This window comes from Colias croceus, chromosome 1 (assembly GCF_905220415.1).
Source record: "Colias croceus chromosome 1, ilColCroc2.1".
NCBI lineage: Eukaryota > Metazoa > Arthropoda > Insecta > Lepidoptera > Pieridae > Colias > Colias croceus.
In genome coordinates this window covers 8210665-8236270 of record NC_059537.1, presented here as the reverse complement: position 1 = coordinate 8236270, position 25606 = coordinate 8210665, and the positions used below count along the sequence as shown (strand labels likewise).

General features: G+C 31.9%; 2 protein-coding genes and 1 long non-coding RNA gene across 9 annotated transcripts in view; 2 read left to right on the top strand and 1 right to left on the bottom strand.

Annotated features, from left to right (window-relative positions):
• Window positions 1-405: 405 nt before the first annotated feature.
• LOC123696108 lies at window positions 406-2246 on the bottom strand. 3 transcript variants are annotated; one of them, XM_045642245.1, is made up of 4 exons: window positions 1976-2246; window positions 1843-1897; window positions 975-1389; window positions 406-524 (listed from the first exon to the last, which is right to left on the bottom strand). In XM_045642245.1, coding segments are annotated over exons 1-4 (564 nt in total). In that variant the 5' UTR covers window positions 1978-2246; the 3' UTR covers window positions 406-432. The 3 variants fall into 3 exon arrangements, 2 of the variants coding, with proteins under 2 accessions (XP_045498201.1, XP_045498126.1); XR_006752048.1 differs by lacking the exon at window positions 406-524 and adding an exon at window positions 1470-1721 and having other exon boundaries at window positions 1342-1389; XM_045642170.1 differs by having other exon boundaries at window positions 458-1389.
• A 1166-nt stretch (window positions 2247-3412) lies between these two features.
• On the top strand, window positions 3413-4092 carry LOC123696882. Its single transcript, XR_006752143.1, has 2 exons — window positions 3413-3527; window positions 3887-4092. It is a non-coding gene; the product is annotated as an uncharacterized LOC123696882 (long non-coding RNA).
• An 8616-nt stretch (window positions 4093-12708) lies between these two features.
• LOC123694077 (myosin-IIIb-like) overlaps window positions 12709-25606 on the top strand; it is a 36628-nt gene continuing 23730 nt past the window's right edge. For 2 of the 5 annotated variants that reach the window (XM_045639574.1, XM_045639495.1), the window contains exon 1: window positions 12711-13017. The gene's annotated coding sequence lies outside the window, so the exon portion shown is untranslated. Of the gene's footprint in view, window positions 13018-25606 lie in introns of all 5 variants that reach the window. The other 3 variants (XM_045639418.1, XM_045639655.1, XM_045639733.1) reach the window with 3 other exon arrangements.

The following is a 25606-nucleotide window of genomic DNA, read 5'->3' as shown; positions in this document are numbered from 1 at the left end:
ATATAAGTAACACAGTGATTACTTATCCTTCACTGGGACTCATGTTGATGGAATTTCACTTATTTCGATGATATTTTAATTATTTTGAAATAAAAATTGCGTCTGGCACCTATTTAACAACGAAAAAAACGTCTTGCAATAAAAAATGTATGTCTTATGGATCTATCTAAAGGCAAACGATTAAAAATTACGCGTTAAAAAATGACTTTAAATTAAGGATATTTTCCTGTGCAGATAAGATGCGCACTATTAAACGCAACCACTGCGGCCAGCCAGACAGCCCGGACTGTAACCGAAATAGCAAGAGCAACAGCATATCAAAGAACCAACTATACTAAAATGCTCACTTGTCAACGTTGCTACCTCCTCTATACTAATAGTGTAGTATAAATAAAATAATTTTTGGCTATCAACATATTTTATTCTTAAATTTTAGCAAAGTTTCATGACTAAAACTGGCAAGCCCGCTGCAGCTTCCTTTTCATCATCTGCTATTGTCCCTCCAGCTTTCGAAGCAGAACAACCTGGTAATTATAATGAGGTAAGTGTAAGGAGTTTTATTTTTTCACCAGTATTGTAAGCACCAGATGTATTAGAACCGCCACCGCCACCCGTTAGCGGATTGCGTCCAGGTTGAATACCCGGTGGTGCCTCAAAACAGTCAGCTTTGCAAGGAGCATCCCAAACACAGGGCGGTGGTGGTTTCCAATGTACACAACCTGATCGATTACAAACTTCTTTTGGAGCTTTTATTTGTGGTTTTCGAGGACGACCACCGGGTCCTATTACGACATCATCCGAATCTACTTCTTTATCGTTAAATCTATTGAGTATACTTGCTAAAGTTGTTTCATCAAAAAGAAAAAGGGGCGATATGCTATCAGGCTGACTAGTAGCGTTGCAGCAGCATTTATCTTTGTCGTAGCTAGGGTTTCCTTTTGATTGAATAACATTCGATATAAGTGGACACTTACAGCATTTATTTCCCTTTTCAGTTTGAGCTTCAGGCATTATTCCTTTTAACTCACACACTATGAACCTCTTCCCTCCACCAGATGGGCCACTGCTATCTGCAGATGCTCCAGAGCCACCAGCTTGTGCTCGATAATGTGCTGCTAACGGAGCAGGATCTGCAAGTCCCCGCGCACGCGCTAGTTGACTTGGAGCACATAAGGGGTCAGGCAGAACTAGACACGCTGGTTCCCCCCCGCATCCAGTTCGCCTACAATCGTGTTGCAAGCCATTGCGTTTGATGCAGTGGCAACTGTAATACATTATCCCACCACGAAGCTCACGACTTTTCGTTCTTTTGAGTTGATTCTCTTTCTCATTCTTTTTTTCCGTGCCGCTCTCCTCTGCTTGAGGATCTGCATTGTTAGATCTACCTTTCTGCAAATAAATTATCGATTTAATTTTTACGTTCAAAAAGTACGCCCCCACAGTCCGCCGTGATAATGAAATAAAATTACCGATCCTCGCAGCAGTCAGTGAGCTACACTAAGCGTTAGCTACTACCATTGCGATATCAAGTCGAAGTCACTGAATCTAGTCACGTATGTCTTCCCAGGAGGCGGGCGGCGCACGCACGGCGGACAGGGCGGCGGGCAAGGCTTCGGACAGCAAGGGCCGTCCCGGCATAAATAGCGAATCGACCCTTGTTGGAAGAACTGGCAATCTTGCAGGCCATTGCGTTTGAATGCTGACCTCGGGAGGCACTGAAGCTGTACATAATATTATGTTAAATTAAAGATTATATTGAATAATAATTAAGACATTTCTAGACAGAATTATCTTATGAAAAAAATAATAAGTTTGTCAACTTTGTTTGTGTGTAATACTAACGGGAGGCCCGCAGTCTTCATATTTGTAGCATACCATTGGTCCACATGGCGAACACCTGTAATATTAAATACATAATATTATTAAGTATTTCACCATATCTGAGGAGAATTTTGCCTTCCTGTAGTTTACTTACATTTTGTAGTCTGATAATAGGAATAATTAAGATAGGAGGATTCGCGGGTTTAGTATTTTACAGATTTTTATTTATTTTAATGTTTTAAACTTTTATATTCACTTGTAAATTTAGATAAAAAAAAATTGTTTATAAAATTTTTAATAAATCATGTGCATTTGTCGAAAGACAATAATCTTCTGTCAGTTTCGTCGCTTCTTTTTCCAAATTTCAATTGAATTCTATTTTTGAAATGTATGTGCCAACAGAACATTCAACAAAGCATAAAGGTATACGCCGATACCGCATGATAACATAATAATTTTCTGATTCAATTGCTATATTTTCGCATTTTACAAATGCTATATAACGGTTCCGCGTGTGGATTAGCACGATGTTTATGACAAGCTACGTTCGCTGGCCCACAAAGCGGGGCAGGTAGAGCTTGGCAAAGAGGGGATGTTTGACAACCGCTCCTGCGACAGTCATATTGCAAGCCATTACGGCGTAAGCAGTAGCAGTCTGTGTACAGGATTCCACCTCTTAGTTCGCGACTCTTGCATGACTTCAGGGGTGCACATGGTTTATTGCAGCCCATAATAAGATACTTTTATTTGGAATTCAAAATTATTTAAATGCAATTTTTATTTTACACACTGGAATTTTGAAACAAAATTATGTAGATTATGTCTGAAGGTGAATGAAACCCGTTAATTTAAAACTAGTAATCTAGATAGCCATGGTTCTTATTTTACCATATTTTTTTTATACAAGACATTTATTTATTTACCTATTACATAGGTTTAATAACAATATAGTTTTTAACCGACTTCAAAAAAAAGGAGGAGGTTATCAATTCGGCCGGTATATTTTTTTTTGTAAGGCTATTTTAAATTATTGTTGATTTATGTGAAAAGTATTCTGTATTATATTGTATTCCTTGTTAACAATAATATTGAGTAGGTAGAGGTCGAATAATCAATAAGAGGATATTATGCTTTAGGTATGTCTGTTTTGTACACTTTGACACATGGCACAGGCAACCAATGAAGTTAAAAGTAGCAACACAACATTCGATCTTCAAAAACGGCACACAAACGAACTCACGAACATCAACTATCGTGAGAAAAGGGACTGTTGTAGAATGTGGCTAATTAGTCAAATTTCGACGTGCAACATCATACCAGTTTAATCGGGATCAACGCTTGCGTTTGCATTTCATCAACTTAAAGAGTCTCTGTTAAGAAACTGAAAATCTAAGTTAGTACTAGTTAGTAGTTAGTTATAATCTCGAAACTGCATGTTGTAACACAACCTTTAGTTTTCAATTATAAAGTAACATAAAACCTTTTTTCTGAATATTTATTAAAAAAAATTTAGTTGTTGAAGAATCTTCTTCCATATTTAAAAATAATTTTACTATAAATAGTCCAAGAAGAGTCTACAGTCGTCAGTTCATAAAAATCTCCGGCGTTACATAAACCTAAAAAGTATTAAAAAAATATCAATAACTTGATAAGTACAAAAATACTCTTTAGCTATAAATCCAATCTATTCTTCCATAATCCAAAATGTAAGTATTCTATTATTAGTGCTGATTTACACAGGGTCAGTAACTGACTACAAATTCGAGGCAAATCAGTGCTGACCCGAAAAAAAACCCTGTGTAAACAGATTTGAAGTCAGTACAGAGGCTTGAAGTCTATGTAAACAGTTAAAGTCAGTCGCGGCGCCGAAATTCGGCGCCGCGACTGACTTTAACTGACTTGTCTACTGACCCTGTGTAAATCAGCACTTACATCTTAATATCTTGCAATTTTATTTGTTCCCTTAAAGGCTAAAAAAATTGCATTCTCAGAGACAAATCTTAAGAAATTTCAGTGGACTATGAACAAAAAATTTCGGACAAATAATTAATACTTTCTTTTACAGGTGCGGACCTTGCGGTGGATGTTGCGGCGGCCCCTGCTGCGGCCCATGCTGCCCTTGCATAACCATCTACACGTGCTGTACAAAGATTTGTTAACCGTGGGCATTAAAGGGTGAATCGTCGCCGCCAGTCTCATGGAGGTGCTTCGACCCCCTTGTGTTCCGTCTAATCGATGCCGTTTTGTCTAAATAAATTACAAAATATGTAACACTGTTTATTATTTTTAGCACACCGTAATATTCAAACGAACACTGACAAGTTCTTGCAAATACCACAGTTGACAGATATATACTACGTACACAAATACGAAGGAACTAAACTTGCAATATATTTTGATTTTCTCATCTATACATATAATAAATCTGTAGAAGGGTCAATTCTGTACATTGAAAATATTGAAAAAATAAATAGCAGGGGGTGTTACTGGATCGATACCAAACCCAAATATGTGATTAAAAAATTATCATATTTAGGCCCAGTTTCACCAAGCTCTGTTAGTTAGTTTAACACGTTGTTAACTCTTTTAACGGGACATCAATGTAAGGGAGTATCCCACCATGACCTAATCGAGGTTTAGTTTCCTTAACACGGCATCATATTTAATTACTGGCATAGAGGCTCTTTAAATTTTTAACAAGCGATTAGAAAAAATGATTTGATGTTTTCTTGCTGTCAAGATGGACTCTGCATACTATTTTATTTTTGAAAATGTGATTTGTATAATTTGGATTATATAGTGCGAACGCGACGGCCCAGAATTATTTATAAAGAGGTCGTCATTGTTTCGTAGAATATGATGATGTTGATTTTAGTACAAGATTTCGTTTATCAAAACAATCGGTTTTGGAAGTATTGCAATTAATTGAAGATAAACTCGAATAACCGTCGGATCTGTAAGTATAACTATCTCGTGAGGTAATATTTATATTTATGTGCATAAAAGGTTCCTTCCTACATACTGTATTATTTTCAATTAAACCATAATAATCCTGTGAGTCATGTCAAATCTAGTATTGAATACCAATATAGGTACTTCAAATGTAAACTTCACCACTACTCAGGTAAGGCTCAGGCCTCCTCATGATTATGAAATGTATTTATCTTAATTTTAAATTCTATTTTAGGAATCAATCAGTTTCACCTACAGACCAACTGCTTATTGTAGTGCAGTGCAGTGTCGCAGTGATGGCTCAGTGGTGAAAAACATTGTGAGGAAACCGTAACCGACATATCATTAGATAGCGTGGTGGATAATGACCTGATCCCTTACCGTGTTTAAGTTTAAGTTAGCACTACCAATCCCATGTCCCTGCAGTGAGAACGTATATGGGCTGACGATGATGATGATCCTAATTTAATTTAAATGTGACATTGTTATAGAAATATGTTATTTTTCATGTTACCTAAATAAATAAATAAAACTTGTGTTTTTATAAAACATTTTTATTGTACCCTTAGATTGTACCTATCAACATCATTCAATAAATTGGTTATAACAACTAGATACTAGGTTATTACGAACAAGAATTTACTATTAATTTACTGCTTTCTTTTATCTTTGTCTCTATTTTTCTTGTTAATTGCTCTTCTAGCACAGAATACATAATAGTAGCTAAACGCTACAGAACGGACACTCTCCGCCTCCCGCCAAAATTAAACACTTACCTCACCCCGCACGATCAGACATGTTATGGTACCCATTTCCCCGCAAGGACGATACCAACGACGTCTTTAGACGAAACGCAACGAAGATTGACAACATTAATCAAATTGACTTAAAGCAATTTTATTATTTTGGATTTGTGATTATCGTTTTTAGTAGAAAATGGTTAGATATTGTGCTGTTTACGGATGTATTTCATCAGAAAAACGCGAATTTTTTTTTTACGCTAGTCACAAATGTGCCAACCATAAAGAGTTTACACACACATTTGCAGTCTCTACAGTGTGACTGTCAAAACTATAATTTTGTACGGAGTGTCCGGGGTGTGCTTCTAGTATGAGATCTCTCCACTTTCCTTCGGACTCCGAATTTTTTTTCGTAATTTCAACCAGATCCAGTTTACCTTCTACCAAGTGAAATTGAACCGCGATTTTTCTTCAACATTATTATAATAATTATTCAACTCGAATTAATAAAATTAAAATAACACAAGAAAAATCACAACAAAACAATCTCCAAATAACATCAAACATTTGTAACCATGGTAACGACCAAATCGTTTGACATATAAACCAGGAAACGTAAAAGTTACTACATGATTATTAAATGTTATACTGTATTAGAACATCTCAATTTAGTCGAATTACCAAACATGACAGTTATTATACAACTAGAACAAATAGCCCTAATGTGCGAAACTATGGCATTGTCAACTATGACATTTTGTTTCGGGCGGTTTAAAATACGAATGAATGATTCGTGAGTCGCTCAGTTAAAGGCCGATTTGATAATCGGGTCTTAGATTTCCTTCTTGGGACCTGAAGAGTTGACAACGATGTTAAAATACATGTTTATTTTGAAGCTCGATTAATAAATCTCTGATTTAGAAAATATTGGTGAAATCGGGTCTTAGTTAGCTCACATAGCTTAGTTCACATAGTTTGCGGTCTGCACACAAGTATGGAAAACTAAGTCAGCTAAACTTGGTTTGCAACCCGCATAAGCTTTGGATAACTCTGACATGACATGAGTGGCAGGGAGTGAGAGTGGCAGGGAGTGAGAGTGGCAGGGAGTGAGAGTGGCAGGGAGTGAGACGGCCTTGGGATAAAAAGTAGCCTATGTATTTCAATATCTCCATACCATCCTTGAGTTGTACTGACAGAGTGAGACAGACAGACAGAGTTACTTTCGCATTTATAATATTATGTTAAGTATGGATTAATATTATAGAGGACAGTGATCTACACCGTGATGTTCAAATTAATTTGCGAAACGATGTGGGACGGTCGAATGGTCTCGGCTATTTTGTGTAAAAATCAAGGTAAAATCGAATCGTCGATTGATAAATGGCACCAAAATAGATTTATGACACAACATTAAAATTCAGATAAAAAAGAATGTACTGTGTAGATTTGGGGTTAAAAAAATATACGCTCATCTGTTATAGGTGAAACAATTTCATGTAGTAGATAGGGAGGCGAATAAGGGAATTTTCTGCAATACTCGAGCGTGGCAGTTTAAGATATGAGAGATACCTTAGACCTAATAGAACAACCTTGTTAACTATTTAGCTCTATATGTAGTGACGCGCGCCTAGGATAGACGATCAGATTAGTAAAAAAAAAACGATAGTCTGAAATACTCGAGCGCGTCAGATTAAGATATTGGGGGTTGATTTTAGTGTTTTAAGGCTAATTTTAACTAATCTGACCATAAGTCCTTGACGCCGCCGAGTTATAGGGTCGCGAACTTGTAAAAAAAAAACGTTAATCCGGCATTCTCGAGCGCGATTTTTTTTATTTCTATTTTGAAGAATATAATCTAAAAATTACTAAAAATACAAAATCTGCCGGTTTCCGCATGACCGGAAATCTGGAGGAGCCATTTCGTCTTCCGAAAAACGCGTTGCACCATATAAGTCGCGAACTTTAGGTACTTTTTCCAAAAAAGAAGTTTAAATAAACAAAAAAGGTAATTTTATTTTCCAAAAAAAGGTCTCTTTTCATTTTTGTCCATGATTAAAACTTTTTTTTACTTGAAGCATCATAAAAACTCAAACTCCCGGTATTTTGAGTACATCTCGAAAACTGAGAGTGTTAAGAAAAATTGATATGAAATAACGATGATAAAAAAAAACCCACAAACCTTTTTCGGTCAGATTAAGAGAACCCACCAACATTTTTGTCAGATTAAGAAAATATGCTTTCAGGATACCGAGATAAACTTCCCCTATGAAAATCTGACGCGCTCGAGTATTTCAAAAGGACTTTTTTTTTCTGCATTTTCAAAAATTCATCGTAACTTATCGTCACGCCGTAATCGTCAGTTTTTTTAAGGGGAGCTTCCTTGGGGCCTAATTAACACCCCTTCCGAAAATCTGACGCGCTCGAGTAAATTTTTTTTTGTGCATTTTTGACGATTTTATATGCCTATCCCCACCACGCAAACCGGCAGATTAGTATACCATTGTTATCAGAGGCACTTGGGGCATACGTAGTATAAATATCTGACGCGCTCGAGAATGCCCAAGTTACTGTTTTTTTTACATTTTTGAAAATCCGTACACGCCAAACCCACCGCTAAAATGATTTTTACCATAGAAGCTTTTCTTTTCAAAATTATTTTATCTTTCGATTTTGATAAGTCTCGGCGACGCCGTTGAATCACGCCATTTAGCTACCTCGCCAAATTTTTATCCTTGTTAGCTACCACAATCGAGACTTTCGTACACGAAATTATTGGGCGTCTCATCAAAATAAAGCTACAAACTGAAAATTAGCTTGATAGTAGTCACTTGCAAAAATGGGCGATGTATCCTGAACTAGAATGCCGGACAGTAAAATTCCTTGTAGTGCTCAAACGCCCTTAGGCTTGCGAGTGAGAATGTGAGTGACCGACATCCTGTTACAAATGACCCGAAATTTTGTGTCAGTATCTCCCGGCCTATAAGATGTTTTATTAATGTACCAAATACATGTAACATTATTTATGACATTTTAGTAGTGGTTCGGTCACACTACCAACGACTACGACGACAACGACCAAAATTCCCATCCAGACAAAATTCGTTCAAAATAAAATATTAAAATTTCCCGTCATACTGGTACTCGGAAGAAAGAAAATTCGAGGTCAATTAATAAAAAATAGGTTTTTTGCGATTTTCGCCGTAACGGTAAGCTAATCATATAATTACCTGGGACCAAAATTATAGATCATAAAATTATCTATAAAAAACTTCTAATACATTTTTTTCTAGGAGCCACCGTTTCTAAGAAAAATCTATGTTTTCATTTATTATTCGCAAAAAAATTGGTTGTCTGTAAAGTCGGTTTACTGACGATAGTTGAACGTGACAACGTCCGAAATTGTGCTTCTTTGTCGCTCGTTCCGCACTCTCACTCGCACTTCAAGCCTTACTTGGAACGCCTCAGATGAGTCAGAGCGAGGTAACGCCGCATGAGTCATGTTTTTTCGTGCGTGCAGCCGGCTTTATCGAATTAGAAGACGTTGTCACGTCAAAAAAAATTCCAATCATCAGAACGACAGGAAATTTTAATATTTTATTTTTAAGTGTGTTTTTCACAATTTTTTTTAAATTGCGACTGGATGAAAATTTTGTTTGTGGACGTCTTCGTCGTTGGTAGGGTGAACAAATCCTTAGCGAAATATCGAGAATTGACATTTAAAATAAATGACAATCAGTATCGCTAGCTTATCTTAATCGTGTGTGATACCATAAAATACTGTAATATTTTATATTAGAGAATCTTAACATAAAATAATATAGTATCTTCACCGTGTGTGATGCGCATTAATGGAGTAATGGCGCGTGCAGCATATCTTTTAGGCTTTTAGGAGTCATTTGACAAGGAAAGTAGGTATATATACAGGGTGTCCCAGAAGTCAAGCCGAAATTTTCTGAAAGGTAATGCCACACCAGTTATCAGAAAAATTGAAAAAAAAATTAAGTCATGTATTTTTGAAGTTATGGATTTTTCATTTAATTCCAGAAAATTTACACCATGTGACAGTTTTTTCATTCCTGTTGTTACAAGTATTTACTTTTTGCCAATTTTTCCTGTGATCCTAAACCCTGTGCCGATCACTCCTACTTGTAGGAAAATGTCATTTTATACCGTACCAAGATTTCAAAATTAATTTTTCGCAATACTTCAACTGATCGTCCTGAAAATATGCACCACCTTTAAGGAGAATGAGCTATTAGTGTTTTTATTATGTGGATGTTTCCCAACTGGGATTCATCCACTATCCTTATCATGGCTCCACCTTGTCATAATTCGGAAAATGAGTTCAGCCGGCGAATGTTTCGATCCTTCAAATCAAAATACTTAACATAATTATGTTATCTAAAACCTGTAAAAGTATAACTATCTGAGATACATTTTTGAAGGATATACATTGAGAATAGAAAATAAGACTGATGAAAATAAAGTTATTAATAATAATAATAAATGATAAATCTTTTATCTTTTAGACTTCTAACAGACGACCGGCAAGTTGTGTAAGCGCAGAGGCTACTTCAGCCGTCGCCACATGTCGACGGCAGTCGTCGGCACGTCGACGGCAGCAGTCAATATGTCGACGACAAATAAGTAAATTAAAATTATGGTATACTGACCATTCACCACCGTGACTCTATGGAGCATAACCACAAACTTTAATAAGACGTACTAATGTTAGTAAACCGTTACAGAATTATTTTTATAATTATTTACATATAAAATACTTTTAATTTATCTTACTTTATAAGAAACTGCTTTGCAATGCTAAAAATAATATTGTATAATTGCTTTGTTGCGTAACGTTAGGCAAAATACTATCTAATTTAATTTCAATGATGTATCTTATTTAATTTTTAGGGTTCCGTACCCAAAGGGTAAACGGGACTCTATTAGTAAGACTCTGGATTTATATAACAACTAAAACAGATTAAAAATTAGTTATAGATGATAGTAGATACATAACTAGGTACCTTTTTATTGTTTTATGAAAATTAATAGATATTGAATTCTTCGTTAATCATACACATTTTGTGATATTGTAAATGTTAAAGATATTATTTTTTTAAACTAAGCAGAGTGATAAATTCAGAACAAGTTTTATTTCATAAAGTATAAAAGTCTACATACATATTGCATTACTAAAATTTTTAGTGTCTAAGATTAGGACAATTTTGACGTGCAGTTAAAAATATGGTATATACTTGATATATTTTATGGTGTTATAAAACTATATCTAATTCTAATTATAAATTTTAATGAATATCTACATTCAAAACTAGTTCATACTTCATAATATAATATTTTTAATTATTTACAAAATTACCACGAAGTCAAATTCTTGCGCGAGTCATGACTGCAAGTGTGACTGCAAGCGATGATGGGCAACAAGCTTAAATACAAACATGCCACTTATTCAAATGACAGATTTAATTGTTCACTAACGAAGAACTGTTAACTTATTTTAATGACGAAGTCTATTCTCTGAAATTTATCAAACAGAGGAATAAAATAAAAATAAAAATATTGAGCTGGTTATTTTATGCCCCAGTTGCCTAATGCCTAATCATCACCAAGTGAAAAGGTCGCCTAAATATATATCTAACTTTATTTGTTTTATATGTATGTATAATTATTGTTTACCAATAAATAAATAAATATTTACATTTACTCTTCATGAAACGAGGACCATAAATGGAAAGAGGTAAATTAGATTTTCTTTTGGTAACTCCCGTTACCTACCACAAATTCTACTTTCAGGTGTCAAAAATAATTATTTGTCCTGTTCACAGGTCTTGTGTGTCTTATATTGAGACTAAAAAATAAAAATACAACAGACATTAAAGATAATTTAAAATTTAATTCTTTTTCTGTGATAATTAATTCATCTTACATCTAAATCCTATACCTAAAATCAACGTTTCCTTAATTGTAGGTAAGTAGTTACTTGTAAAATAGGGAAGAAGAGTTCAAAAACGCTTGTGTGCCAAATTTGGAGCCAAACAAAAAAATAAAATCAATAAAACCTTCAAACCAAAGATTTGAATATCTGAAGACGAGTTAATTTTTTTTCATTTGTTCTTTCGGTACGTACCTACGCTCCTAGAAAAAAAATCCTGAGTCAAATTTGCTTGTATCTAGAGCTATAAAAAGTATGTAATAAAATATGAAGTCATAATCGTCACAATATGGCGGCAATAAATTTGGAATTAAAAACAAGATACGTAAATAAATTTATTTGAAATGCACTTAAATGTTTTTATCACAAAAGGAAAAGTAAAAGAGGTAAAAGTATTTTATACCAAGAAATGCGGTGCACGTATCTGCATCTATCCTTTGTTGAAAGTTTTCTCCTTGTCGCAATAAGATCGCCATGAGAAGAGCAGTGCATAATTCAAGTTATGGGTAAGTAGCTTTTATATTTAACATACCTACTTACTATGTACCTATTTCGTTCCGATATATAATCATTTTTTTATTATCAAATAATTTAAATATGTGAATTATATTTTAAAATTTAAAACAAAAACACATATTACGTGTGTAATTATATTATGTACCTGTAATTATTGTATAATAAAATTAACATGCACCTATCAGAATATATTGATTATGAATTTTTAAAACAAATCAAATAAATTGCCGTACTTACCTACAACTCTAATGCAAATTGCAATACACGGCACGGGCGGAACCGTTATCGGCTAATTTTCGCATAAATTCAGTAAGTATTTAGGTATATAGTATTTTCAAATACTACGTCATAATATTTCATACTATCATTACATACCTAGCATAACTCTTTATTTTATCTAGGTAGGTATATCTTTTGTATTCTACGAGTAGGTAGGTTTAAAAAACACAGTATCTACTAAGTATTTATTTACTTACCTTTGAATTAGTTACTCTGAAAAGTTTACATTTCAAACTTAACGGTGATGACAATTAACTGATTTGGCAAATATACGAATTGGCTGTTCCAGATAAATGAAATACCTAATTGGAAAAATAAATAAAAACGTAAACAATAAAAAAATGACCTTCGGTCGTTTCAGTGAACAGAAATGTTCATGCTCTTGCGGGTAGATTACAATCTAGTTAATTTTACAGACCTGCACGTACTAGCTACAACAAATCTTGTATCTGGCTTAAATTCCCACGTTAGGTACGTGAAAAGTCTAATATAGATTTATCCGTAAATAAACAGAATAATTATCTTATCTGCTATGCGGCAGTGCGCGGGAGGGGCGAGGTCCCGTTAGTCAGAGCCACAGCTGATTTCACATGTCTGTGACCGTGCCGCCGCGCGCTCGCTTTGCACTACACGAACGAAAATGCCGGTAACTTAGAACTATAATCCGATACGCCAAACTATTGTGGATACTGTGACTTCCGTGTAGTTATTGAAGCAATTAGTGTATAATCCATCCATAACATACTACATCCGTGGGTGAGTTTTTGTTTACATTCATGAAATATGGATATTCCTGCCCGGCTACAAATGTATAATAGAAATAAGTTTAATGTTTATTTTAAACTAGTGTATTGTTTTCCTCGTATTTAATTTAAATTATTATAAAAGTTGAATGACTTTATTACTATTCCATTTCTCGGATAAACGTACCAAACGTTACTTACTCATTAAGTACCTCGAACAATAAAAAGTATGAAATAAAAAGTACCTATAAAAGTACGCGTGTAACTTGCTCCCTCAAGGTTTAGTACTCAAGTAAGATTATAAGATAAAAAGAAAACAACAATTCTTAGCTTACGCAGGTACCTATGCCAAAGGCCAAAGCCCAAAACATACAGCTTTAAACCTGATTGCAAAATATTTTAATTTTTTTTGGATCTTGACATTTACAGACTTATGAATTTTTCTGTTATTTTGTTTAATATTTATATTCCTAGATTAATGTGTTCGGAAACACGTACGTAATCTGTGATTATCGAACTTTTTTATCATATAAAAACATTTTTATTATATTGTACCTACATACAATATTATACCTAATATAGGTAGGTATTATAAATTACTAAAATCTATCAAAATTGCAAACAACAAAATATCCTTGAAATACCTAGGTAGGTAGGTAAGAGTCGTGACTTTTGGCTCTCATGGCCATGAGTCATAATCAGGTAGAACAAAAATCATTAAATATTTGCATTATCTTTATTTGATTTTTTTTCCTCCGTATCGTTAATTGGTTTACTAAACTCTTTTAAAGGTTATAATAAAGGTTGTGGGAAAAAACTAGGTAGGTAGGTAGGTACATCTTATTTTTATATTCTTTTCAAGCGATCCGAATGAAAAAAAAATCTATAAAAAATCCTATTTAATTTCGATTTTACTTAATGAGACATTTAATTTATTTTATTTATCACAAAAATAGTTTTAATCGTTATATAAACGACCTCCCATTTATACTAATTTTACTATCTCCATTTCACTTCTAAGCATTCAGAGGTGTCGACTCGGATGCTGTTATAAATTTAATGTTTAAACTTTGGTGTTAACTGTTAGCAACAAGCTATCTCGCCAGAAAGATATTCCTAATGTTCATAAACAGAAAATACCGGAACAATAACAAACAATTCATATTTTTTAATAATATTAATGCCGCGGTAATAAATAATGTGTTACTTAACAGATAAATTTTAATTGGCAATTAAGTCTTCACCTAATTATGCGTCTTCCCCGCTATTTGGTCTTAAATTTAAATTGATTAATGGTTTTGTAATATGTGTACAATCAACAATGTGTTAATGAGTTTTATCTATACCTGTAAAGTGTAAACAATGCAAATAAATTATGGTATTGATGCTATACTGAAGAGCATAAAGTAAACACTAGCCTAAATAATTACTAGACATGGTCATACTATTCTATCAAATAACAATATTAGAATTTTCTTGAATGTTTTATATATGTAGTTACATGGTAGTTACAAACAAGTTCAGTTTGTGGCACTGTATCTGTTTACTCCTTACTTCAGAAATACAGTGACAAATGCTTCTTCTTTTATTTTTTTTTTAAAGAATAGGTTTTAGTGGGACTCGTACCTACCAATATTATTTCACTAAACTTTCCCCTATAACCTGCCTCAACAAAAGCATAAGGTATTTGGTACTTAAATAATAAGTACCAAGCTCACTATCCATTTTGTATGACATGACTGATGTATTTATGTCTCACGCTCACTATTAAAAGATCATTATCATCGAACTAATACAATCGCATGTACTTGTAGGTACGGATTATTTTTTATACCTTCGTTATACCACATACAGACGAGGGAGTGTTCTTTGTATCGAAGTTATTGTTTTGCTATTTTCCCATCACGATTTTCTTAACTAGACTCCCAGTATTGTTCGACTGAATGACACACTGAACTACCATATAGGTAAATTGCATGCATAATAATCATTAAAAAACTGATATAACTTTAATTTCATTTGACTGCAATATTATCTTTCTATCATTTATGCTTACCATTTATAACATAAAATAACATTGGATTGGATTGTAAGAGACTATTAGGTAGAATATTTAAAACGTACATAATGACGTATATTTACAGTGTACATGTACGGTTTAATATAATATAAAAAGCACAACGGAAGAAAACGGAGTGACGGTTAGCATGCTCGTTCGCTTGTCTCTTCCGTATCTAAGTGCGACATCACTCATGTGCATTGAATTTTCACAAAACGACGAGTTTAACAGAAACATTCTAAAACGCTTCATATTTAATGCGGTAAAGATTGTTTTAATTTGTACATTGGTCGCGGTCGCGTGAAATGGCCCAGCATCGATACGTCACGGCAGTTGTCAATCAGAGCGAACGATGCGCCTATACAATTGCAAGATCGACCTCGTTGCTCTAAGCCAATCGATGTTTTCACTCAACTCAACTAGAAAATCTTTATTTGCATAATCTTTTCAAAGAAATCTATTACTTTTAACGCAAAGTTTAATTGTTATTGTACCATTATACTTTATAAAAAATTATTGAAGAATACTCTGACTCGTGATGAAATTTATGTTGTAATTTGCACATGAGTCTGCAAGCTGAACTTTCGTAACTAATAAAAGAATCTAGACCTTTCCCATTCAGTTCGGTCGATGTGGCTCTTATAAAATGTACATACTAACATTCTGCCTTGATTTCTAGCAGTTATTCAGATGTCAAACTATCGATGATCGATATAAAACCATGGGTGTATAATATTATTCTATATGCGTTAAAATGCTACATTTTGTATAAAAATGTTGAAATAGATGATATTTCAATGATATTCCATTATCTTAAATCAGATTTGAAAGCAACTGACTGCCATAATGTTAGTTAGCCTATAAAAATAAATTGTAACATTAACGCTTCCGATTAAATCTTTAACAGAAGAATAAAACATGATAAGTAAAACGAAGAAATTGAAGAATATCATGACTCAATATTTAATGCTGTGTAAATAGAAGCGGTAGGGAGTGACAATGGGTCAACGTCGAAGCAAGTCTCCGTTTGTCACGGTTTCTAATTCACGGAAATGACCTATAACCTTATTGTTAGAAACTAGTTCGTTCTAATGTATATGCAAATTTTGTCACTATTTGCTTAATATATATATAATAAAAGAAGAAGCATTTGTCACTGTATTTCTGAAGTAAGGAGTAAACAGATACAGTGCCACAAACTGAACTTGTTTGTAACTACCATGTAACTACATATATAAAACATTCAAGAAAATTCTAATATTGTTATTTGATAGAATAGTATGACCATGTCTAGTAATTATTTGCATTGTTTACACTTTACAGGTATAGATAAAACTCATTAACACATTGTTGATTGTACATATATTACAAAACCATTAATCAATTTAAATTTAAGACCAAATAGCGGGGAAGACGCATAATTAGGTGAAGACTTAATTGCCAATTAAAATTTATCTGTTAAGTAACACATTATTTATTACCGTGGCATTAATATTATTAAAAAATATGAATTGTTTGTTATTGTTCCGGTATTTTCTGTTTATGAACATTAGGAATATCTTTCTGGCGAGATAGCTTGTTGCTAACAGTTAACACCAAAGTTTAAACATTAAATTTATAACAGCATCCGAGTCGACACCTCTGAATGCTTAGAAGTGAAATGGAGATAGTAAAATTAGTATAATATATTTTTGTGTAAAATACGAACTACTTTGCATAATTGATCGTTATATATACGACTCTTGAACTATAAAATATTAATTAAAAGTTGAAGAATTTTGTAACACAATCCAATTCACAATGGTATATTGTAATGGATTATAAATTTAAATTGTCTGTATTATATAATTTAACCTTAATTCAAATTGAACAAATTTTATTACCATGTATGTACTTATGTCAATACTTGTTAAAAATATATATTTTTCTTAAATCTTCCCGCTGCTCATTTCTAAAGTTTATGATCTCCAATCAATTCGCATTAAACTAGCAATTAAAATTATATAAAAACTCAAATAATTAATTAAGCTAGCTAGTGCAGCATTAATTTTCGTAAATGCTTAGAAAGAAATACATATTTGATTAGGAGATTGGACTGGCTTTGATAGTCATAATGTTGTGATTACGACACATTCCGTTTGGTTAATTATTTTTTAATTTAAATTCTCAGCGATTAAGTTAAAGAAATTATTTTATTATGACCTTTTAATTGATTACGCGTACGCAACTAGAAAATATGTTTTGGTTACCAAATATGTTATGACAAAATATGATGTGTTTGTGTTAGTAATTTGGAAAATATTGTTTTTGCTTATTATTTTAAATTAATTATGTTCGTGTACTCGGAGATTGTCTCTTATGGTCATTTGCACTTGCATCAGTCATCATAGTCTTGTAATTGATGAAATGAATATATAGGTAAATGTTACATTAGCATGAGTGTATTCATATGTGTGTATTGATTGACACACAAAATACATCAATGACAACACAGTGTCCGATTGTAAGCCTGTTTATTGTTCTGTGTTATGTAGAGCATGCTTATCGTACACACCATAACTGTGTTTCAAAATCGACCTGACGTTTCAATATATTCTTCTTATCATAATAATATGTAACTTTCCAATTTCCAATACATAAAATGTAGAAATTTGAAAACTTTTACACAAATATTTAACATTTTTCATTAGCGTTTTACACATTAACTATCTGTATATTTTAATTGTAAAATTGTGTAAATATATTACACAATTTTTAAGCATACGTTCTAGTTTTTTCAAAAATTTTAATAAATATTTTATCTGGATCGCCCAGTTTTATATAATATCAAATATAGATTCTTAATTTAAATGGTTTACCCATTTAAATTAAGAATCTATATTCTTGAAACAACATAGATATAGAGTCATCTTAAATATGCAAATATTTTTGCCCCGGCTAAAATTAGGTAAAAAGATGTAGGTACCTTGATATTGAAAATATAAAAGTCGGTCTAATAGTTTCGGAATTCGGAGCCTTTTCGGGGCAAAGAAATAATCAAACTTTTTCTCTATAAAATATTCATAGAGAGAACATCTATAGGTACTATAATTTCATTACATTTATATTTCCCACAATATACACTATTATTAGCTTTTACTTCGAATGTAATTACGCTCTATTATATATATTGTATAACACAAACGTTTAATTATAACTTAAGGTACATACCATACCTAAATACAGATGAAAAGTTTATTCTCAACAGAAAGTAAAGTATAATTATTAATGTACCGATCCGAAGTTAATTAAAAATCATTATTTATAAAAATCTGGTTAAAGTCAAAAGAAACATATACATTATATATCCCGTTTTTGGCATTAATATTTTTTTTACAAATAAATAAAATCAAACGAATCAATAAAGCGCTCGTGTTTTTAACATCGAAATTATTCAAAGATGGGAAAGGGAAATTGACAAAAAGGGAAACCATTTCCTTTTCATTTAAATAAAGATTTCTCTTATAAACTGCCTTTTTAACTATGATAATGTTTATACAGGTTATACAACAAGAACATTAAGTTGATACTAGATAAGCACTGATCATTAACAGGTGGATATAAAAATAAAATATACAGATAGTTAATGTGTAAAACGCTAATGAAAAATGTTAAATATTTGTGTAAAAGTTTTCAAATTTCTACATTTTATGTATTGGAAATTGGAAAGTTACATATTATTATGATAAGAAGAATATATTGAAACGTCAGGTCGATTTTGAAACACAGTTATGGTGTGTACGATAAGCATGCTCTACATAACACAGAACAATAAACAGGCTTACAATCGGACACTGTGTTGTCATTGATGTATTTTGTGTGTCAATCAATACACACATATGAATACACTCATGCTAATGTAACATTTACCTATATATTCATTTCATCAATTACAAGACTATGATGACTGATGCAAGTGCAAATGACCATAAGAGACAATCTCCGAGTACACGAACATAATTAATTTAAAATAATAAGCAAAAACAATATTTTCCAAATTACTAACACAAACACATCATATTTTGTCATAACATATTTGGTAACCAAAACATATTTTCTAGTTGCGTACGCGTAATCAATTAAAAGGTCATAATAAAATAATTTCTTTAACTTAATCGCTGAGAATTTAAATTAAAAAATAATTAACCAAACGGAATGTGTCGTAATCACAACATTATGACTATCAAAGCCAGTCCAATCTCCTAATCAAATATGTATTTCTTTCTAAGCATTTACGAAAATTAATGCTGCACTAGCTAGCTTAATTAATTATTTGAGTTTTTATATAATTTTAATTGCTAGTTTAATGCGAATTGATTGGAGATCATAAACTTTAGAAATGAGCAGCGGGAAGATTTAAGAAAAATATATATTTTTAACAAGTATTGACATAAGTACATACATGGTAATAAAATTTGTTCAATTTGAATTAAGGTTAAATTATATAATACAGACAATTTAAATTTATAATCCATTACAATATACCATTGTGAATTGGATTGTGTTACAAAATTCTTCAACTTTTAATTAATATTTTATAGTTCAAGAGTCGTATATATAACGATCAATTATGCAAAGTAGTTCGTATTTCTTATGAAAACATTTCATTTTTATTTTTAGTATGCAATATTACTGAATCTCCTTTCTCCGTTTCTTTAATAGCTCTACATTATTAGCATTTAGATGATAATAAGGCCACCAAATTTAATTTGTAGGTGACACTTTCAGAATTATTTATTATTAATAGATCTATAGTAAAAGAAATTCATAAATTAAAAACGTAAATTATTGTTATCAGCCTATTAATTAAATTATTCCATCTATTTAATAATAACATGTCTGTATTCTACTTTTAAGAAATAGCTCTGTTTAATTGGTGCATGCTGTGTTATTTGTTACTTTTTTGCAAGAGCATATTTTGATGCATGTAATATTTATGTTGTAAGAATCACTGTAAACAAATGTTGGTTGACCAAATCTTATCTTAATATATATATATAAATCTCGTGTCACAATGTTTGTCCTCAATGGACTCCTAAACCACTTAACCGATTACATATAATAAAATTCGCACACCATATGCAGTTCGACCCAACTTGAGAGATAGGATAGTTTAAATCTCAAATCGTTTTAGAGAAAGCGGGCGAAGCCGCGGGCGGTAAGCTAGTATATAAATAAATAATCTATAATATAAAAATGAATCCCAAAATGTGTTGGTAGGCGCATAACTTGAGAACGGCTGAACCGATTTCGTTAATTCTTTTTTTATTATATTCCTTGAAGTACGAGGATGGTTCTTATGTAGAGAAAACGTAAATATGTACCACGGGCGAAGCCGGGGCGAACCGCTAGTACGATTATAAATTCGTATACTGTTTCGTGTATTCTACAATGACGTGATAGTAAAGTCATGGTCAGATTAGTCTTGATCGTGACATTGCGCCTGGATTCGATTCACGTTACAAGCTGTAATGTGGAAATAATATGAATCCATAGTCGTGCGTGAGGATGAAACCTTACAGATTATGGGATCACGTGTACGATTTTATAATCACGAGATATGGGTTTCGACTGTACAAATTTATAGAAAATAGAGAGCGATTTATTGGACTATCGTTTAATACAATTATGTATTTATGGCTTGCAATTATAAAGAAGTACCTATACAAAACAATGTATATATAACATGGTCTCATTAACATTTTGGTACACGGCAATGTCATGTTAAACAACCTAATGAGGTTTTCCATTAGTGGCAAATAACCAAATAAAACAAATTTAATACAACAGTCAAGTAGGTACTTATTTTTGTCTGAGCAGATCTAATTTAAGATCATAATAATATATACTGGTTTGTTTAAAATTTAAATGCAATGCACGTTTTTTAGGACTTTGTTAAAAAAAATATATATAAATTGTGTGTCTGAACATTTAGAACAAAATTAAAATACCATAAACTACGTAGACAAAAGTTTTATATGTATTTAGCTTTAAATAGTTTTCCTTCTGTGCCTAAATTTGTTCTATAGTTTACGATGAAATTTCTACTAAATACGTAGTAGAACTATAAAAATTAATCAATATAAAATATGAAATTATTATACTAGTCCTCTTTTTTATTATAACCAAGAAAGTATTGTTCTCTGCTCACACAATCGGATTTGCGTGGAAACCATAATACATGTATCGAGTGCAACATGCGTTCTATATGCTAACTCTGTGAACAATATGAAAAACGTTTTATTGCAAAAACCGTGACACTCCTCGCCGTTACTATTAATCGATTCACAACGGGATACCGGGCTGATAAGATAAATTGATTCTATGAGGAATATTTCACGCATTGATGCGTTAATGAACATTTCTAGTTTTAAAATAACAGAGGTTAAAAATATTGTGATTCTATTTTCTATTTAGATAAAGATTTCTACATTTTTATAATTCTCTAATCGTTTGTCAAATTAAATTTAATAGGAGACAGGTTTGTAGCTAGTAAAGGCATGTTAGTAATGCCTACCATCTATCGCTGTTTCCAGTGTTACCTTATAAAAATTCACGACTTTCAAACATTCCCCACATATGGATTATCCACTTTCGCTATAATATAATAATAATATGTTTGGTTATTTTTATTTATAAACTATTGTCCACTTTTCAACAGCGCGTTTAGTCATATTGTATTATACTTATAGTAAAGTTTAGTTCAATTTAACTTTCTTAATTAGATTTATATTTTATGTATGTTATCCTATTTATGTTACAATATTTATTACACATTGATTTTGGTAATTTTAAATATTCCATTACTTTTTCATTGTATAACGGGGCGTATCTTAGGGGCGTATTGATGAATCTTAGCAGATAGAATGCAAAAAAATATTTTAGTCAAGTTAAAAGTAACATACCTACCTATTTTACGATAAAACGTATCAATTCATTTGATACATCACAGTCGTTGTTATCGATAATTGAAAGCTATTATTTACCTTAATAGTTAATAATTGTGACTAGAAAGTGTTACTTTCTCGCTATTACGATAGAGTAATTTTCAACTTCACGTTTATTTTGAAGACGATTTTAACAATTGTAGTTATCGTCACGCTAAAACTATTTGAAAGAGATTGGCCCTTCCAAAATTAGTAGCGGGCTCACTGAAATAATCGCAGTCATGCAGCACGGTAAAGTACCAAGATAATATAATGTCCGTAGTTTATACTCATTAAGTTAATTAGATAAAGGTATATTTTTATAATAAACGCTGCGTATTAAAAATAATAATAAATTACATTTACACTCTATTTACGCATGCTATGGCCCTGGATGAGAATTAAACTATTAGTGAGCTTTAGTAAGCAGATTACCAGCTGTCAAGAGGCTTCTTGCCTAAAGTGTAGAGCTATATACGTGACTACGTGTATAAGTAGATAATAATATGCTTTTGAAATGTTCAGAATAGAATGATAGTTGATACAAAGGTGCGACTTCATCCAATTATTATCAAACACAATAATATTTATTACTTTGGTTAGGTACAAGATATTTATTTCTCGGTTTCGAACTACTCATAGTTTAAACATAAAATGGTTTTTAAAGACTACTGAATTTGATACATTCTTCAATTAATTTATGGTTTCAAAAAAAAAGGTTAATTCAGAAATTCTTACTAATTTATTATTCCTTTATTTTAAACTGTTTAAGAATAGTGAGGTAAAATAACCTTCATTAACTTCCAACTTACGTATTTGTGCGACATTATAATACTTATAGTACCTGTACGTGTTAAAGAGAAATGAGATTAAAGAATTCAAGTCATTTGTGGTAAATAGCTCAAACATTTTCTTCAATTAGGAATAATTGCGTACGTTCAGGCTTCCATTATGGCTAACACTATAAGCTGATTCTGCATAAATAGGAACGTGATATACTACATCATTCATGGATACTTAATTTAAACAACATATTATTTGTAAGCATAAAATATTAACAAATTTTTATCCTTATTATTAGTTACAAATTACAATATTATATATTATTATCCTTTTCCTCATGCGCGAATAGGTACCTGATATAATTTACCTATGACGCAGTTATTTTCATAAAGACAGTGTTTCAAATTTAATCAGTGTTTCAAAAGAACATTTGTTCCCGAAAAAAATTTTAATTGCATACAACGAGAATACTTGCAGTATGCAATCTTCATTTATGATCTTAATAAACTGTGAATTGTGTTTGAGAATATTTTGTTATTGTTAGATGAGTACTAAGAAAACAATACCTTTAGCTGGGAAGTGGTAAAACGTGGTTATAGCACGTATTGTTGGTCTGGACAAAGAACTACTACTATGTAGTCTCAACCTTAGGTCTTAGGTACATAGCATGACATGGTATGTGCCTAATTACAACATTGTTGTAATTTCATACAATGTTAAAATATTATTTAATCTCTCACTGTTCATTTCTATCGAGTTACAGTTCCATACTCAGCGTTGTAATCTACCAATTTGCAATGCGCATATGATCTAGTAGAGCAAATTTAACACGATACAAAGCATTAAACAACAGCCAATTTGTCGGTACCACACATTCGTGACAAAGAACTAGTGAAAGTGTCGCATCTATCCGTTCGTCCGTCCATCGGCATCGAGTGAGCGAGACGCCTAAGTGCATGAAAATATTTTAATGCATGCATTACGTTATTGTGTGTACTTGTTTTAATTAATATTCGATGACGTCCATGTTGTGACGGAGTTGTCGAGAATAGTTCACACTCCACTCTTTATAAGTAGGATGAGTAATTAAAGTACCTATTCACCGTGTATGCAGCGGATGTACTTATTGGTTTGGAGGATAACCAATAAATAAACATATCACATGTTTGGTTTGCGTTAGTATAAAATATATACAATTTGGCTTTGTGGATAATCATGAAGAAGACGTATATATAAGAACCTACTTAAATACAATTATTACCTAATAGTTAATACCAAGTTAACGTTTGTGTATAGTAAGTAATATTAATTGTAATTTATAAGATATAATATATAAGTAAATTATTTGTAATTTATATTGTTACCTAATAAAGCCATTCTTCAGATATACCTAAATTGTATACTTGAATTATTAAAGCGTATAATATTAAGAGCTAGGTATTATAACTTTCAAATTAATAGTAAAGTAATTAAACATAAGAAAAACAAATTTAATTACAACGTTACATAATTTATTTCATTAGATAAGCTTGTCGAAATTTAACATTTATTGCACACATTTTAATATTTGTGTCGTTAGTCGTTACGGAAGTGAAGTTTGTTTGATCAATACAAAATATTTTACTATTTACACAATATGTAATAATCTGTACAGATACCATATTTGCTATTCATATTACGGTTACGAAATTCCAGCACTCCATCAAACAAAAGTGACACCAATTTATAGCGAACTCGGTACAGCGTACTTGTAAATAAAAGTCAGATCTTACAGAATATTACATCAGTTTCGTTTGCCCCACGACATTCTCACACAGGTGATACCTTTGCATGTTCTCATTTTACTCGTTACATTCGTACAAACATATTTTGTAAACATGAAATGTAAGAACTAGGAAGTTCACAACGATAGATACATTTCAATTACTCGAACATTTATGCAATAACGCTTCCTGACTATAAAAGGATAGCACATGAACTTAATATTGATAATAATTAATATGTTAACTTCGCGCTTGGACAGCTGAAGGAAATCTGCAGGGCTATTGTCTAATTTTGACACATTAAGTGATCAACATAGTTTTGATGATCACTGAACTTTGATGTCCACTAAAAATTTAAAGATTTGGTATTGCGTATCTTAGTAAGTGGACATCATGTCACGGTGTATTACGGTGCTTATCAACGATTACACCGAACGTCACTATTTTTTATCGACATTATGCAGCCAAATTAAAAATATATACATTTGGTCGTACATTCCATAAATACGTGAGCATATTTAAATCTTACGTGTTATATTAACCGGAACACTTGGGATTTGAAATGTTTACTCTATATGGCGCTAAATTCATAACACTTGAATTTTGGTCTGTCTACAATTACAATAATTTTGGTCGTCGTTTTGTGTACACAAGTGTATTTGAAAGTTAGAAACAGTAACAAATGAATAAAACTGAGGTAAGTCTTATAACCCTTGTTTTAGAGAAATATTAACATTAATTATTTAAATAGGTAGGTATAAATTTGAAAATTTTTAATATTTGTCCTTTATATTGCTTTGTATAGTTTTATGAAATGTTTAACAAAAATCTATTTTAAAGTACATCTAATAAAATGTAAGTTATTTATTTCAAGCACAATTATATTGTCTTTATAAGTTCTAATCTCTTTTTGAAAATGACTATTCATGAGAGCTTCTAAATTAGATAGATTTGTCGGAAAAACAGTACTTGAGGAGAAATAAATATTATTTAATTCCCATTAAATTATCCATTATTTTTAAATATACTTGT